The following is an 18,779-nucleotide window of genomic DNA, read 5'->3' on the forward strand; positions in this document are numbered from 1 at the left end:
TTATGAGCAACTAAAAAGGGACGCTTCCAATAGATACAACAAAGAACTGATAGACTGTCTCCAAAAGTTAGAGAAAGGTAAACATATAGACAAACAGATGTATTTTAGATTATACCCGGGAGGGGCCAGGCCATGTATCTATGGCCTGCCAAAAATACATAAAGAAGGGTTCCCCCTCACACCCATTGTTTGTAGCATTGACTCCTCTACATACAATGTAGCCAAATATTTCTATCAACTATCTTAGCTCCGTTGGTTGGTAATGCCGAATATCACGTAGAGAACCCCACAGGGTTTGTAGAGAGGATCAGAGACCTCATATTGGAACCTGAAGAAAACACTGGCATCTTACGATGTGACTTCTCTCTTTACATCTGTCCCAACCCCAGCAGCAGTCTCAGGGCTTATTTTATTTTTAGGGATCCTGATGAGGTGATACCAGTGGAAGTGGGGCATTCAGGCCAGTCGTTAGTCAGAACAATATGAACAATCAATGGAGTGGCAGGGAGTAGTCCTCTGCTCCCCCCAAACTGAGAGCAGAGACCTATCATAGCAGAGTCTGGCCATGTCTGGACCGTAGGGACATATATATATATATATATATATATATATATATATATATATATATATATATATATATATATATATATATATATATATATATATATATAGGGCCTAAACTACCAGTAAGACTTTAGTTTTCTGACAAAGTTTCTTGGATAAGAAGCGAAACGTCCGACACCTTCAAAGAAGTACAGATGACGGCTGAAGAAACCTTTTCATCGATGGACCACTCCTGTACGACTGAGAGTTTACACAGACGTACTGTTTTATCCACTTTTCCTTTCATCCTAGCTGAAACCCCTCGATCACACATCACACCTGGCATTTTTCTCCAGACGCTCCAGCCTGCCTGGACACGCTTCTTCACCTCTTTTCCACACTCTCCATTGCTCTGGACAGTTGAACCCAAGTACTTAAAATCCTCAATCTTCGTTATCTCTTCTCCCTGTAGCATCACTCTTGCACTTGGATCCCTCTCATTCACACACATATATTCCGTCTTGCTGCGAGAGTCATTCCTCTCCTTTCGAGGGCATATCTCCACATCTCTAGTTTCTCCGCCACCTGTTCCCGTTCTCGCGACAGATCAAAATGTCATCTGTAAACATCATGGTCCAAGGAGATTCTTGTCTAACATCGTCTGTCAGCCTGTCCATCAACATAGCAAATACGAAGGGGCTCAGAGCTGACCCCTGGTGGAGTCCCACCTCCACTTTGAATTCCTCCGTCACACGACAGCACACCTCACAACTGTCTTACAGTCATGATACATGTCTTGCACCGCTCTGACATACTTTTCTGTCACTCCAGACTTCCTCATGCAATACCACAGGTCTTCTCTGGGCACTCTGTCATACGCTTTCTCCAGATCTACAACGACACAATGCAATTCCTTCTGACCTTCTCTGTACTTCTCTATCGGCATTCTTAAAGCAAACACTGCATGTGTCGTACTCTTTTTTTGGCATGAAGCCATACTGCTGCTCACAAATGTTCACTTCTGCTCTTAGTCTAGCTTCAACTACTCTTTCCCATAGTTTCAATGTATGCCTCATCAACTTTATTCCTCTGTAGTTAGTACAACTCTGGACATCTCCCTTGTGATTAAAAATGGGCACGAGTACACTTCGTCTCCATTCTTCAGGCATCTGTTCACCATCTAAGATCTTGTTGAATAACCCAGTCAGGAACACCACCGCCACCCAATATTCCCTCGAATTTTTCATGTGTCTGAGCAGACACACAAGCTCCCTGAGCACACTGAGGACCACTGTGAGCAACATCAGACGTGTACGCTGTGGCCACACCCCAGTATCACGGTGCGTATGGGCAGGGCACATTCACGCCGTTCTGCTCCGATTGGCTGCGTAGCGTACATGAACTGTACGGCATTATTGGCTGGACACCTGTCACTCATTGAGTTACATTGCAAAATGTGTGCTGCATAGATGTTCTTGTGTGCTGTGTATGTGCAAGCAGTGCGAGATTGAGCACGCGCGCAATTTACAGGGAACATTGCCGCCACCTCTCCAAGACACTTCCATACCTCGATTGGTAAATCATCAGGCCCGAGTGCACTGTAAACCCGAACAGTACTACTGACTCAAAGTCATTGAGGTCAGTCAACTCAAAAGCCGATTTTTTGTTTCAAAAACTTAAACGTTTTGAGTTTTCTGAATAGTCATGCGTTTTTAATTTGCAGTAAATCAATACTTTTGAGTTCATGGCTGTCGTATACTTATATATTTTGAGTAAACGGCAGAACGCTGCGTGATGACGTCACCGCAGGCGTGGTCTCACCGGGCGCGGTCTCACCGGGGCCATTTTTACTTCTCGACGGCTGAAGCGTGCAGAGACCCACGAATTCAGGTGAGAAGACAAACAACATTATTTAATATTACGAGGACCCAGTGTATCAATGCTGTAGTCGGTGCACAGAAAAAGGATATTTTGTTGTGTCGACGGCAAAATTGGAAAGTCAGTTTGTGGAACTTGCCGCCTTTCACAAGTTAGCAAAGATGCTAGTCCGTGTTCGTGCTTGCGACTGAGGCCTTCTCATCCACTCTTTCAGCTGCGTTGTCTTGAGCCCGGGACTTCTCCTATGTTAAGCGCTGTGGCGATATATGTATGAATTTTTCTTAAACGTCTCTTGTCTATTGAAAGACACAGAAGTGTTATTTAGAGAATAGTACCGCGCAGGTTTAGTTGGGCGGTGGCCGAGTAATATCTGTTGCAGGTTATGTTTGTGTCCGCGAAGGTCCGAGAGTAATCGTCAAATGGGTGTAAAATTAAGGTTTATATAAAAGGGTCACACGAAATCCTCCACGCCGTGGCTGCAACGCCCAGCAGGTTAATGCTTTGAGTTAACTTTGTTTGCAAACGACAGGACCGCGTGTCAGTGTCCAGCACAAGCTATAGGCTTAAGATATCTATACACGTGCAGCGGTAGTGCTGCAGTTTTAAGAATGCACTAAGTAAATATAATGATAGCCAAAAAATGTACAGTGGATTGGAATATGTACAATTGATGCAGTTTAAATGGTTATGCATGTGTAAATTAAACATGAACTTTTTTTAAAATGTATTTTTGGCATTTTAAGGATACCGAGAGAGCTGCTGGAGGCCAAGTCATCAAACTGCAAACGTCTGACTGGTTTGATTGCATCATTTAATCTGGTACATTAGATTTATTAAACTTAAAAAGTTAACATGGATAAATGTGTTTTATTAAATTAAAGGATTACATTCATTGTCATGTTTTTTTCTCTTCAACCTTTCAGCCCCCTGTGCTATATTCTTAATTACCTGATGAATATCATACTACATGTAGGTATTTTTTATATTGAACAGAATTTTACCTTTTTAACATATATTGGAGTATTTTACACCATTAGATGAGACTTCATTGATTGTTCTTTCTTTAAAACAATCTCAAGTCTCACATTCTCCTCTGCTCTTACCAACAACTGATGTTCATTAATCATTACAGTGATGCAGTTGTTAAATTGCAATAGGGATAGTGCGGAGGTTCCAAACTATTACGAAGGATATGCTTGGATTTGAGCTATAATAATCCGTAACTGTCTTTAATTTGGACCCACTAGAATCACACCAACTTTACTTTGCTTATCCAAACACGTACTCATTCTTGAAAAATGTTTAATGTAATTGCAGGCCTAACATGGACTGGAGATGCAAACTGTGTTCTACATCCCTGGATACTCGGGCGAAGATGACTCCGAGTTCTTCAAGACATGCAATGTATGTATTACCTGACTTAACACAAATGTCTATCTATGGCCACAATATATGCTATAACCTTTTACTTTATTCTGTATGTGTACGTTTGTGTGTATTTTGCAGTGGGAAGAGGATCCAGACATTGAAAACACTCCTGTCGCACTTCTCTCCGTAACAACTGACAACCTCACTGGTGCCATCTTGTTTAACCCCGACAGCATTTCTGTTGTGATAGAAGATGGCATTATTGTGAGATGTCTCCCCAGGTTGGCTGATGCACACCTCCTCTTGTTTGGTTTAATGTATGCATTGCATTTAGATTATCCAAGAAAATTAATCCTCACATTCACCTTCATTTAGAAAATACTGCTGTGTCTTCATGATAACAGACCACTCAAACCATGCTTGCTAAGTTTGAAAAATGCTTTGTTCCGCAATATTGAAGGCACCAGTGCCTCCAATATTACGGAACAAAGCAACACTCGATAAGTAACTTTAGTTTTACTCTGCTTTGTATACCTGTTATGACTGATTTTATATTAATACTTTGATATGTAAACTTAGATTCCACCAGAATGTCTTTTTTCGTTTCAGGAATACTGTGTTTGTTTTTACTAAGTTTTACCTTGATTTGCACCTTATAACGAGTACATTGAAATGTATTCGGTTGTATTTATTCAAGTATATGCTTTTCAAAGAATTTATTTTTTTAACAGAACAGCAGAGTATAATTTGTTGTTTTTTTCTGTTTTGTTGTGTTTATTTCACATCTTCTGCTCAGGGGTTTATTTGTTGTTTTGGTACGTGGACATGCTGTGCATTTTGGTACTGTTATCATTTGTTTTATCAAAGGTTGTTTTAAACCTTAATAAAAAAATGTGAACTAAAACAGACGTGAGGTGTGTTTTTGTTTTTAGACATAGAAGGCAAATGTAAGTACAGTATACATGAATATGTTTTCATGGAACATTATAAATTTGAGTTGGTTAAGCTTAAATATGAAACCTAATTTTAATTTAAAAATTAAGAAAACATTTGAGTAAACTGAAAGTACATCTTTTAAGTTCAGGCAAACTCATAACATTTAAGCTCAATCAAACATAACTTTTAAGTTCAGACAAACTCATAAAATTTATTTACACTACTCAAACATTTTCAGTAAACTACTTGATCATTTTGAGTTAACTCTACTCAAACATTTTGAGTTAACTGTACTCAAAAATTTTGACGTAATCAGTTGCCATATAAATTTTGAGTACTTTCAACTTGTTGGGTTTTACAGTGTGCCTTTCCCCCCTTCATCCTCTTCAGCGCCCTCCTCACTTCATCCTTGCTAATGTTTGCTACGTCTTGGTCCACAACAGTTACGTCTTCTACTCTTTGTTCCTTCTCATTTTTCTCATTCATCAATTGTTCAAAGTATTCTTTCCATCTTGCCATCACACTACTGGCACCTGTTAATACATTGCCATCTCTATCCTTCTTCTTCTTTTCCTTTCGGCTTTTCCCCTCAGGGGTCGCCACAGCGAATCAATGTACTCCATCTATCCCGGTTTTGTGCATCCTCTTCTCTCACACCAGCTACCTTCATGTCCTCTTTGACCACATCCATAAACCTCCTCTTCGGTCTTCTTCTCAGTCTCCTGCCTGGCAGTTCAAGGCTCAGCATCCTTCTCCCGATATAGTCACTCTCTCTCCTCTGGACATGTCCAAACCATCTCAGTCTGGCCTCTCTGACTTTCTCTCCAAAGCCTCTACTATGAGTTGTCCCTCTAATGGACTCATTCCTGATCCTATCCAACCCTGTCACTCCCTAAGAAAACCTCAACATCTTCAGTTCTGCTACCTCCAGCTCTGCTTCCTGTCTTTTATTGCCATCTCTATCCTTAATCACCCGAACCTGCTGCAATTCCTTACCATCTTTGTCTCACCTTCTCGCCAGGCAGTAAAGATCAGTCTCGCCTTCCTTGCTGTCCAGCCTAGCATACAAGTAATCATAAGCCTCTTGTTTGGCTTTTGCAACATTTACTTTAACCGTGCGCTGCATCTCCTTGTACTGCTGTCTAGTCTCCCACTTCTTTTTTTGCTAACCTTTTTCTCTGTATACACTCCTGCACCTCCCATTCCACCACCAAGTCTCCTTATCTACCTTTCTTCCACTTGATACAGCAAGTACTTTCCGACCTGTGTCTCTGATTATGTTCGCTGTAGTTTGCCAGTCTTCTGGAAGGACCTCTTGCCCACCCAGTGCTTGTCTTACCTCCTTCCTAAATGTCATGCAACACTCTTCCCACTCTTCCACCATTTTGTACTCACTTCAGCCTTTGGTTTCTTCATCTTCCTCACTGCCAGCGTCATCCTACACGCCACCAACCTATGCTCTTATAGGTCACCCTATGTCTGTCTGTCTGTCTGACTGCATGCATGCATGCATGTATGTATGTATGTATGTATGTATGTATGTATGTATGTATGTATGTATGTATGTATGTATGTATGTATGTTTTTTCATCTCCAATACTAATGGCTATAAAATGACGGTACCGTATTTTCTGCACTATAAAAAACATGACCCTGCGCCTTCTCATCCAGAGCACTTTATATGTGAAGTAATATTGAACCGCAACAGCTCTCACAACACCTGTCAGCAGCCGCTGCCTCCATTTCTCCCTGTCGAAGAAGTAATTTGCGGTGCATGCTGGGAGATATAAAGTGGCGTTTCATTTCGGTAATCTCTTAAAATTACTTTTCCAGGTGATTTTTTTTTCTTGATTTGGCCTGAATTGTCCATTTTGGGTACAATGATTAGAAAGGGAACATTTTGAGTTTTTGTCTTTTCTTTTTTGTTTTTTGCTTGTTTTTGTAACTGTATTGTCAACAAAAACATTTGTTTATTTCTCAAAATGTTAACGCCAAAGTATTTAATGGAAACCCAAAAGGAACATAAACTTTTTCAACAAGGAAGATTGGTAATCTCTGAGAATTATATTGATTATTGTATTGTGATAAACGCTGATAAAACCCTGGAATATTTTTGCTATTTACAATTTGGATGGTGTGAGTCCAAATTTTCACGTTTATTTGGGCCGCCTCCATATATATATATATATATTAGAGGTGTTAAATTAGAGTTAATTGTGAACAATTCATTAGTCATATTTACCACATTATGTTTTTAATCACGTTCATCAAAATTTTTATCTTTAACTTTATTGTTTCTGCAGGTGGGTTGCCTTTTTCTAATACAGACACTCCCCACCTTCCGTTTCAAGCAGTCGTTCGTAAGGTGAATTTGTTTGGAAGTTGCTTCAGTGCTATATTTTGTATGGAACCTATGTTTATATCAAACACTGAACGGGGAAATATAAAACACAGACGATCTAATAGCGGTGAGAGCGTCACACCTACAGAAGTAGGACGACATATATCCTTGGATCATCAGTAAGCCACTACTGAAGCTGCTGGCACATAGTTACAGAATTACGTGCCAGCAGCTACTCGTTTTGGTTATGCATCGCGTCCTCCTCAGAGTGTCAACTGGGAAGAGGGATTTCCTCTCTGCCCACATACTCTACGCAGCCAATCGTAAGCGAGCTCGGCGGACCGGGACATGAACTCATTGGCAACACTTCTGATCGGTCAGCCTTGGTGTCCGTCGCGTAAACATCCAGCTCCATCACCTCCAATGTGTCTGTGTGTGTGCGTGAAGCACAGTACTCAGCCAATCGCAAGCATGCTAGGCCAGAAAAATGCGCGCAATACAAAATCTAACTTACAGCATCTCTGTACGAACATACCCGCAAAAATGTTCAAATGTGCTGTTATTCGTAACTCGAACGTTCGTAAATTGGGGAGCGTCTGTGTCCCTTTTATGTATTAGCGGACTGTGTTCCATGTGATTATAGTGTGGAAACAACTTGTCAGTCACATGAGGTTTGGCTTGTTGTTGCATTAGGTGATTTCCTATTGGAGTTAGGCAGGCAAAGTAAGCAGAGGTGAGGCGAGGTGAACATGGAAGAGCACGTCAAAGTTTTCAGCACAATCAATGCACAATTTACATTCAATTTACATTCTCCCTCTCTCCCTCCTCTCTCTCTCTCTCTCTCTCCCTCCCAACATTCACACAGTATGTAACTTGTGCCACCAGAGACAATAACATATTGGACCTATTTTATTCAAACGCCAAAGATGCATACAAACCCTCCCCCCTCCCCCCTCTCGGAAGAGCAGACCACAATATGGTTTATCTCCAGCCTGTGTACAAACCCCTTGTCCAGAGGCAACCAGCTGTGACCCGCACGATCAAAAGATGGTCCACAGAAGCTGAAGAAGCTCTACGGGACTGTTTTGATTCAACCAGGTGGGAGCTCTTTACTGAGATTCATGGGGAGGACATTGACTCACTCACCAACACCATCACAGACTACATTAACTTTTGTGAACAAAACACCGTACCCACCAGGACTGTGCGGTGTTTTGCCAACAACAAACCATGGATTAATCCCGACATAAAAGTCCTCCTGAAGGAGAAGAAAAGGGCTTTTGTGTCGGGCAACAGAGAGGAACTGAAGGCCGTGCAGATCCAACTGAGGAGGAAGATCAGAGAGGGGAAGAAGGCCTACAGGATGAAAATGGAGGAGCAGCTGCAAGCCAGCAATGTCGCTGGTGTCTGGAAGGGCCTGAAAAACATCTCAGGCCACAAAAGCCCAGTGACATTGAACGAAAAAGACAAGGACTGGGCAGATGAACTCAACCGCTTTTTCAATCGGTTTGACAAGACGCCAGCCGCCCCCGGCCCACCGTCAACTTCACCTGTAGCTGCACCTGCACCAACTCTCACTGTGGCCTTACCCTCCCTGCCCCCTCTCACGACCAGCTTTCCACAACCAACATCTGCCCTCCCAACCGTTGCCACACCCTCAGCCGCCACTCTGCCTCCTGGTTCCTGCCTGTCTGTCACAACTGCGCAGGTGAGGAACCAACTGAGGAGGATGCAGGTGAGGAAGGCAGCAGGTCGGGATGATATCAGTTCCCGACTCCTCAAGACCTGCTCCGACCAGCTGTGTGTCATTGTCCAGCACTTGTTCAACCTGAGCCTGAAGCTGGGCAGAGTTCCACAGCTGTGGAAAACGTCATGCCTGGTCCCAGTGCCCAAGATTGCCAACCCCAAAGAGCTCAACAGCTACAGACCGGTGGCGCTGACGTCTCACCTGATGAAGACGCTGGAGAGACTCGTCCTCGCCCACCTGCGACCGCTGGCAAGCTCATCGCTGGACCCGCTACAGTTTGCCTACCAGCCCAGCATCGGTGTGGAGGATGCCATCATCTACCTCCTCCATACGGCGTTGCTGCACCTGGAGAATGCTGGGAGCACGGTGAGGATCACATTCTTCGATTTCTCCAGTGCCTTCAACACCATCCAGCCAAGTCTACTGGGGGACAAGCTGCGGCATGCCGGAGTCGACCATCACCTCACATCCTGGATTACAGATTACCTCACAAACAGGCCACAGTATGTGAGAGTAAAGAACTGTGAGTCGGGCAGGCTTCTCTGCAGCACCGGAGCGCCGCAGGGAACAGTCCTGGCTCCATTCCTCTTCACCCTCTACACCTCGGACTTCAATTACAACACCCCAACCTGCCACCTTCAGAAGTTCTCTGACGACTCAGCTATTGTCGGCCTCATTACAGAGGGAGACGATAGGGAGTACAGGGGACTGACAAAGGACTTTGTGGACTGGTGCCAGCAGAATCACCTCCAGATCAACACCGGGAAAACCAAGGAGCTGGTGGTGGACTTCTGCAGGAAACAATCCTCACCTGCACCATTGAACATCCAGGGTTCGGACATTGAGAGGGTGACCTCCTACAAGTACCTGGGTGTTACTCTCAACAATAAACTGGACTGGACAACAAACACGGATGCCCTAATCAAAAAGGGACAGAGTCGCCTCTTCCTCCTCAGGAAACTGAGGTCTTTTGGAGTTCAGGGGTCACTCCTAAAGACTTTCTATGACTCTGTGGTGGCATCAGCCATCCACTATGGCATTGTCTGCTGGTCAGGCAGCATCACCACCCGGGACAGAAAAAGACTGGAGCGCTTTGTCAAGCGGGCCAGTTCTGTCGTGGGCTGCTCGCTGGACTCTCTAGAGGAGGTGGGCAACAGACGGACGCTAGCTAAACTAAAAGCTATGACGGACAGCCCCTCCCACCTCCTCCTGCCCATCCTGACAGCTCTGGGTAGCTCCTTTAGCCAGAGACTATTACATCCGCGCTGCAAGAAGGAGAGGTACCGCCGCTCGTTCCTACCGACTGCTGTCAGGCTTCACAATTTCCAATGATCACATGTGAAAAAAAAAAAAAAAAAAAAAAAAAAACTGGACACTTGTAAATATGGGTTGTTGCAATATATCTAAATGCATTTCTTGATTCTGCACTATGTACAGTCTTGTTTATAGAACGGTTTTTGCACATCTACATTTGCACAGTATACAGTTGACATTTTTATTTTGTTATGCTTAGAATATCTTGTTTTCTATCCTTTCACTCCCACCCCAACCCCATCCCTCTTCAATTGCTGCTGTGGACTGCAAATTTCCCCATTGCGGGACGAATAAAGTTATTCTGATTCTGATTCTGATTCATTCCAAAAACGTCCTCATGACACTATTGTTAAAAGTAGAGTGTTGTCCCGAATTTGTAGTTAGCTTCCCACCAAAGAAGCTCAAGTTTAGCCTCCCGCATCAAATCAAAACACACAGTTGTGAGTGGAACCACAGCTAATGTTAGCAACAAAAACGTTAGCAAAATAGCGAAGCCAGAGCAAAGCCTTTGCCAAACTAAACTCGAGGACAACACCATAGCAAAGCTTTGGCCAAACTAAACTCAAGGAAATCACCCGGTGTATGAGCCATGAAGTCAGAACAGCTGCTGAAGTGACTGATATTTATTTTGTCCGAATGAAACAGCTTTTTTATTTTTAATCTAATTTATAGGACTGTGATTTTAGGGTCTGGTTTATTATTATTTTTTATTATTTAAAGCAAGTTCAGTGTTCAGTATTTGTATTACTCAGAGGAGTGTTGCTACTGTATTTGATATGTTAAGATAATCACTTTTTAAAGACCTGATGTTTTGGAATTATTTAGAGAATTTATTAAATCAAAACTAAAGTTTGCAGGTAAGATTTGGGACTATCCTCAAATATAGGAGGAAGTAAATGCAGATGACTGCATCTCTCCAAATCTGTTGAAAAACAATAAGAGCCTTTAAAGGACAACCGACGCCTCCGGACAAGTTGTGTCCATAATTTGTAAAATCACTTCAAATGACTTCTACTGAGCGTAGTTTACAAAGATTCCACGGCATATGGCTATATATTACGTTTTAAGACTCACGCTGAATATTCAGGAAGTCTTGTTTTCGAGTTGATGACGATGCCTGACGTGACGTCACGTCTGGAACGCCCCTGACCGAGAAAGCGACACGCAATGCATTTTGGGTACTTTGTTTGGTCTGAAAACTTCGTGTTGATGGCGAAATTAGAAGGAAAAACATAAATAACGCGATGGTGAATCGGTCTGTGTTGCACCAGGACTACTATTTGATACTATTTGATACAGTGGTACCTCGGTTCTCGAACGCCTCACTGTTCGAACAAATCGGTGTTCGAACAAAATATTCGAGATATTCTTGCTTCGGCGTTCGAACATCAATCGGTGTTCGAACGCCAATACGACGCGTGAGTGCATACGCGAGGGTGGGGAGCTGAGCGGCGCACAGGAGTATCGCTCTGTTCGTGACCAACTGTTGTCGCTAGCGGACGTGCTGCATTTTGCTCTAGCGTTTAATATAGGTGTACGAAGAGTTTTAGCCCTTAATCATGCCTCCAAAGAAAGTAAATGCTGCTTAAAGTGACAAAAGAAAAGTTGTGCGTACAACTATTGCATTTAAGAAAGAAATAATCACAAAATATGAAGGAGGTGTGCGAGTGTCTGATCTGGCTGGGGAATACAGCTTGGCAAAATCTACGATCATTACGATATTAAAGAATAAAGAGGCTGTGAAATCTAGTGATGTGACTGTGGGCGTGAGAGCAAGTGTCATTGGATAGATATTTTAAGAGAAAAAAACATCCTGTAGCCGAGTCATCCGTAGCTGTCACGTTCCGAGCGAGAGTGATGGCAGCTGACTCGTCGGAACGTAGTGGAATGTTTGGGATCCCAAAGCAGACACGTACTACCCAAGCAGGATGGATATTCACAAATCAAAGAAAACACAGTGAGTAAGAAGGCAGGGGGTGATCCGACCCGCTTACTACGCCAAAAAGCAAATGGCACACGAGGGTGCAAAATGACGCAATCCAGGAAGATGACATACATTTACGGGACGCGGGGAATACCTCGGACCGGATACACTCACGCATCGAAGAGTCCAGGCACCGTGGCGAGTTGAGTCAATCATCCGGCATTCCCCCCTCCGCTGTCAACTCGCAAGTGACAGGAGCAAAGAGGTGGTTTCGGTGTTCGAAAACGTCGCATTTCGAACAGGGTCCTGGAACGAATTATGGTCGAGAACCGATGTACCACTGTATATAGTTGACACAAATTCCCAGCAGACAAATCAGCCCCTTTCCAATGGAGCTTGTGCGCCATCTTGTGCATTTTCTGGGCGCTACATTGGAGTCCACACACCTCAAAATGAGACGGAGGAACTTCTTTAATCGATTGCAAACATTCATGCTTTCCTCTTCAGAACTATTTGAATCATATTCATAACAGTGTGAGTAACAAGAAAGCATCTTCTCCGAATCTGAAGCCATTGTTTTGATTCTAGAGCAAGGCAAAAACGTCCTGGCGTGACATCACGAACAAGGGGGCGGGACCTTCTGAATCGCAATTTCTGGGGTCATTTTGAAGTATTTTTGGGACAGGCCGTCTGTGTAAGCTCTCAGTCGTACAGGAGTGGTCCATCGATGAGAAGGTTTCTTCAGCCGTCATCTGTACTTTTTTGACTGACTAACGACTGGCCTCAGGAATGTAGGAACAATCAGTGGGGCCACAGGGAGTGGTCCTCTGCTCCCCCCCAACCTGAGAGTAGGGACCTATCATAGCTGTGTCCGGCGCCGCCGTGTCTGGACATTAGGGATATATAAATAGGGCCGATACGACCAGTAAGACTTTAGTTCGCTGACGAAGCCTGTTGGATAGGAGGCGAAACGTCCGACACCTTCAAAAAAGTACAGATGACGGCTGAAGAAACCTTCTCATCGATATTTTTGGGACATTTTAACTCATTTTTATTGGTGTTTTGCATTTGACTAAAAATATCAGCCTGTATGTTTTGGGTATTTTAGATGCTATAAAACGTTTTTCTGATGTCAGTTAGGAAACAAAAAAATGCTGCCGGTTGTCCTTTAAATTTCCACTTTTTTTGGTGTGTCTGTGTAAGCTCTCAGTCGTACAGGAGTGTTCTTCAGCCGTCATCTGTACTTCTTTCAAAGTACAAATGACGGCTGAAGAAACCATTTCTTCGACACTTTTTTGGTGATATAAAATTTTTGATCTGCCCAAATAATGTCATGGATTTAAAATGAAAATTGTTTTAAGATGAGACTAAAATATAGCTTCAATATATCAAAAGGTTATAGATCATAATTAATTAATCTCACATTTTTTAAATCTCTTGGAGCAGTAATGAAGTGAATGTAGTAAAAAAAGGACAGCAAGGACATGCATCAAGAAGACAAAGTGTGAAGTGACGAAGGCGGAAGTAGTCGCCGAAACATGTCAGCTAATTGAACACCTACACTGTCTGTAAGTAAAGAATATGCTTAATATTAAAGTGTGAAACTGTTCAGTAATTCTTACCAAAATTGCTCGAAAAACAGTGGAGCTGATACCATCCGCAACCTCAAATTCTCCTTTTTCGTTGGGTCTCATGAAATTGTTGTCCCTCCCTGAACCAAACATCCTAAAAACAGATGAAAAACGGTGAGTCAACAGACGTAAGAGATAGCAATTGAGAAGCACTGGGTTAATCTGTGCTAAAATTAGTCTAAAAAATTATGTACAGTCTTTACACAAATCTCACAAACTAAAATAATGAGGCACTGAATTTAGTTGTGCACATAACACCAAAACAAAAAATAATAATTGGATATTTATCATATACTATAGAATGCTGGTCCAGCAAAAGATCCACAACCATGATCTACCTTGGATAACCGTCCGTTCCATGAATGACTACCATAGCATTGAATTTAACTTTCTGAAGTGTGAGACAGTTCAACTCTTTGTTTTCACCTGCCAAGCATGGTGTTGGGTTGAGCGGTGAAGATGGCCGGATCTACCACAAATCTTGTATTGTCCACATTAAGAGTTACTCGCTGTCCGACTCGCAGACCGCCACAATGGATGTCTTTATTGTTGAGGTCATACACATAGATCCTATCACATGGTCCTTTGCCAAGGTTCTTGGGGTGGTGGTCATCAACAGCAGTACCAAAAGACAGGGGCGGGTGTCCTGCAAACACAGCTCCCCTGACGTTTGAACAGGGAATTAAAACCCGGGAGGGACGTGGACTGGAGGATCCAGAGGATGAGCCGCCGTCACCACGATCTCGATCTGAGCGGAAAGAATTGCAGAAGGATTTTACCAAGTTGCTTGTTTTGTATATTTCCAACAAGACGTATGGTGGGACCTGGAAATAATACATTTGGAATTTGAGTTCTTACATCACATCTGCTGTCTCACAAATATCTTTATATCGCCTCAAAATTATCAACTGCATCAGCTGTCATTTTGAAAAAGTGGGAACAATATATTCCTCCACCGACCAAGACCGCTTCAAAGTTCTGAATCCTCAAGCATTAGTTATTGATACTGCATGATAAAATAAAAATTAAGGCGTTGAAAACAACTTGTGAGAAATAAGTCCCAAATTAGGACTGCTGTTAAAACGGTTGATGATAAAAATGAGCTTGAGTGCATTAAAAAGAAAACAGTGATGCGTACTGAAGCTCGTGTCCTGCCGAAGTAATATACAGTCATACCTCGGTTTTAGAAATTCTTTGTTCACGACCAGAAAATGTGAGACTTTTATGCCTCAGATTACAACCAAAAATCAGTTTTCGACTAAACTAAGCAAACCTGAAAATGCCACTCACCTCCTCTTGGATTCCTTACATGAGGAAATGAATCGATGAGAAGGTTTCTTCAGCCGTCATCTGTACAAAAGTGAAGGTTTCGGACGTTTCGCCTCCTATCCAAGAGGCTTCGTCAGCGAACTTCGTCACTTTAGTTCGCTGACGAAGCCTCTTGGATAGGAGGCGAAACGTCCGAAACCTTCACTTTTGTACAGATGACGGCTGAAGAAACCTTCTCATCGATGGACCACTCCTGTACGACTGAGAGCTTACACAGACATGAGGAAATGAATGTTCATTGAGAGCAGATGTGTTTCTTTTGATTTACGCAAATTGGACTGTTTCTTTTTGGCATAATAATAATAGTAATACATTTCATTTATAAGCGTCTTTCAAAACTCTCAAGGGCACTTTTCTGTCACAGGATAAGAGCATAGTGTATGAGCCCCTAATTATGGGCTCATAAAATTGTTTCGGATTTCGAACAAATCGCTTTTCAAACAGCATTCTGCAACGGATGAAGGTTGAAAACTGAAGCATGACTGTAATGTCAGGGATCCCAGCTAAGGGAAATTAAAATAGAGGAAAATCAAACAGATCAGCCGGGGTTCAAGGGGGCCGTAAATTTATGAATTCAATAGAGCATATTAAATATCTGTTACATAATTATACAATTACCATTTATTATGTTTATTGAGGTTTTTCACCAACTTTGGTCATCCCCCATCAGGTCTTATTCAAGTTAGTGACAAATGATGCGCACAGTCACTGGTATAGCGGGTCGGTCTTTTAATAACAAAACGTAGCAGTTATCTCATACAAACAGGAGCTGTTGTTCCGCCACAACTCATGCGCAGTCATTCTACTTAGGCATTCTCTCGAACCCCCCGTTGTCGGGTCCTCCCTTCTCTCCGTGTGATCACGCTCTCCCGACAAGCCCAGCCCCCAAACATGCACAACAAGCACCGTACGTTACACTACCCTCCTCTTTATGAAACCCTCGCCCCGAGGGGTCAACAAAAAAAGTCCTCCAGTCGCTGTGTCCACAGTGTCCACAGCCTCTAAGGTGCAGTATGTCGGCACAGCAGCAGCCGCTTCCCCGCAAAGCTCCAACTTCCTGGCATCTCGCCGGTCGCAATAACTGCAGCCACTAATGGAATATGGTCGCCGAGAAAGGGCATCTGCATTGGCGTGCTGAACCCCAGCCCGATGTACCACAGTGAAGTGGAATGCTTGCAGCTCTTTGAGCCACCGTGCTACTTGGCCTACTGGTTCCCTGAACGACATCAACCACTGCAGTGCGGCGTGATCAGTTCTGATTGTGAAGGGCACACCACACAGGTAGTACGTGAAGTGGCATGTCGCAAGAACATCTGCTAGCAGTTCACGTCTTGTAACACAGTAGCGTTGTTCACTTTTAATGAATGTGCGGCTGAAATAGGCTACAACTTGCTCACCTTTCGGCCCCACCTGCGACAACACTGCCCCCATGCCGACATTGCCCGCGTCCGTGTCCAGCAAAAAAAGGCAGGGCAGAGGGGTGAGGACGGGAGCGTTCATGAGGGCTCTTTTTAGGATGGAGAATGCCTCCTGACAATCTGGCAGCCACATGAAGTGTTCATTATCTTTTAGGAGGCGGAACAAGGGTGCTCCAATACGAGAAAATCCTTTCACACGCCGCCTGTAGTACGAGGCTAGTCCCGAAAAGCTTTTTAATTGCTTCTGGTCCCTTGGTACTGGCCAGTCTTTGATTGTGCGGACTTTCTCTTCCAGCGTTCTGATCCCCTTACCGTCCAGTAGATGGCCCAAAAACTCCACCTTTTGCCACATGAAGTGGCACTTATCAGGGTGGAGTTTCAGCCCAGCTGCTGCAATCTTCGCAACCACCAGCCTCAGAGATTCGATTGCTGCTTCGAAAGAATGTCGATGGACGAGGACATCATCCAAATACACCAGGCACTTTTGCCTCGGAATGTTTGTGAGTACTGTGTCCATCAAATGCTCAAATGTCCCTGGTGCATTGCATAGTCCAAAACGTTTGACCTTAAACTGCCAGTGTCCTCGGGTGGTGCAGAATGCAGTCTTGGGTCTGGACTCTGTGTTGAGAGGGACTTGCCAGTAGCGACCGCGCAGCTGAAGTATTGAGAACCACGCAGAATGCAAGACCAGATACAAGGTCTTGTCTACGCATGGTAGTGGGTAGCAGTCCTTTCTTGTGACCTTATTGAGTGGTCTGTACTCCGCACAAAACCGCGATTTGGTGCTCTTTTTCTTGGGGACCATGACCACGCCAGATGCTCACGGACTGTCGGGGAGCTCGATGATCCCTGCCTTGAGCATGGCTCGGATCTCTTGATCTGCGGCCTCCTGCTGGGCCAGAGGCAGGCATCGAGGACGAACTTTCACTGGTCTCGCGTCACCCGTGTCAATGTGGTGCTCGACCAAGTGAGTGAGACCCCCCCCCCCACTGACAGCAAAAATGTCATTGAATTCCCACAGTACCTGCCATAACTGCTCCTGCTGCTCGACACCCAAGCCATCACAGTTCTTGTCCCAAATGGACCGGATAGCCCCGGTCCGCCTCTCTGCTGATCAACTTCACTGATATGGCTGGGTTGGATGTAGTTGGCTCCCCCGGTGGGCAGTCCATTGCAGGGCGAGCGAACTCTACCCGATCTACCGTCGAAAGCTGAGGAGTCAGCACTGCTGCTGTCTTGGTCAGGCTGGTTTGAGTCATCAGTACATCCGTGCTCTCTGCTGACGGTTCTGCCGTGTTTATGGCCACCTCTGGTGCACTCTGCCGTGACGCCGTGATCAGCTCCACATGCTGACCGCTCGGCAGGGTGAGCACTCCAGCCCCAAAGTCCACCACGCATTTTGTGGCTTTTAAAAAGTCCCGTCCCAAGATAATGGGGTCACTCACGTCAGCTACCCAAGCTGAGTGGGTTGTTGACAAACCCCCCAGAGTGAAAACAAATGTCCCTTAACCTTGCATCTTGGCCGTTACACTGTCCTCAGTTTTGTGAGGGTCGATTTTAAGACGGTTCCCGCTGGAACAACATCGGGCTTCACAATTGTGGCCGAGGACCCAGTGTCCACCAAGGCTGTACAGGAAATAGCCCCATTTTGCATGCGAACATGACTGGGTTCCCGCACGTCTGTCCACCCCACCATAATCGCTTTCTCTCCGCATGCAGATTGCAATTTCCGGCTAATTACTGGAGGGGTCCGCGTTGACTGGGCTACGCAGACCCTTTCCCGTTTTCCTGATGGTTCAACATCTTTGGGCAGCGTCGCAGCAGATGACCTGGCTGGCCACACTCCCAGCAGACAGCAGGGCGAGCACGTCGACCACTTCCTTCCTCCCGTTGTGCTGAGTGGGTATTTATTACACACACCAGCTCATCCACCCACGCTGGCCGGCACTCCTCACCTCCTGACAACGAGGACGCCGAAACGTGGCAAGCTGCCGTCGGTAGTACTCCTCTGGCTGCGATCTCCCTCTCCGTAGCAAGAGCGAGTACTTCTCCGAGCACCGCTGGGTGGGAAAGCTGGATGTGCAGGCGCAGTTCATCCGGTCTGAGTGCTTGGATGAACTCGTCACAAATAAGTTCATCTTGGATGTCCTTTGGCATCCCAGTATATGCCCGCCGGCCGAGGCTCTCGATCTCATGGGCAAGACAACGCAGCGGCTCCCCCGGATGTCGATCACGCTTGTTTTAACTCGCAGCGCAATGAGTCTTTCAAGTTAAATTCCCCTAAACGCCTCTGTAAAGTGCCCACCAGCGCGCTGTAATCGAATCTCTCTCCGGGGCTCAGCAGCAGCAG

At 44.5% G+C, this 18,779-nt stretch overlaps 1 protein-coding gene and 1 long non-coding RNA gene across 4 annotated transcripts in view; one reads left to right on the forward strand and one right to left on the reverse strand.

Moving 5' to 3' along the window:
* Positions 1–18,779, reverse strand: part of LOC148898390 (BTB/POZ domain-containing protein 10-like) — a 44,131-nt gene that overhangs the window by 14,057 nt on the left and 11,295 nt on the right. For both annotated transcript variants that reach the window (XM_088997572.1, XM_088997571.1), the window contains exons 3-4: positions 14,109–14,430; positions 13,674–13,776 (exon numbers count right to left, since the gene is read on the reverse strand). In XM_088997572.1, coding sequence (XP_088853698.1) covers positions 13,674–13,776; positions 14,109–14,430 — 425 coding nt within the window. The remainder of the gene's footprint in view (positions 1–13,673; positions 13,777–14,108; positions 14,431–18,779) is intronic.
* On the forward strand, positions 668–4,568 carry LOC148898391 (uncharacterized). 2 transcript variants are annotated; one of them, XR_016115114.1, is made up of 5 exons: positions 668–2,433; positions 3,165–3,240; positions 3,345–3,390; positions 3,739–3,825; positions 3,928–4,568. It is a non-coding gene; the product is annotated as an uncharacterized LOC148898391 (long non-coding RNA). The 2 variants fall into 2 exon arrangements; XR_016115113.1 differs by lacking the exons at positions 668–2,433; positions 3,165–3,240; positions 3,345–3,390 and having other exon boundaries at positions 3,407–3,825.

The sequence above is a fragment of the Hippocampus bargibanti genome, linkage group LG05, assembly GCF_051943395.1.
Source record: "Hippocampus bargibanti isolate YZ-2025 linkage group LG05, ASM5194339v1, whole genome shotgun sequence".
NCBI lineage: Eukaryota > Metazoa > Chordata > Actinopteri > Syngnathiformes > Syngnathidae > Hippocampus > Hippocampus bargibanti.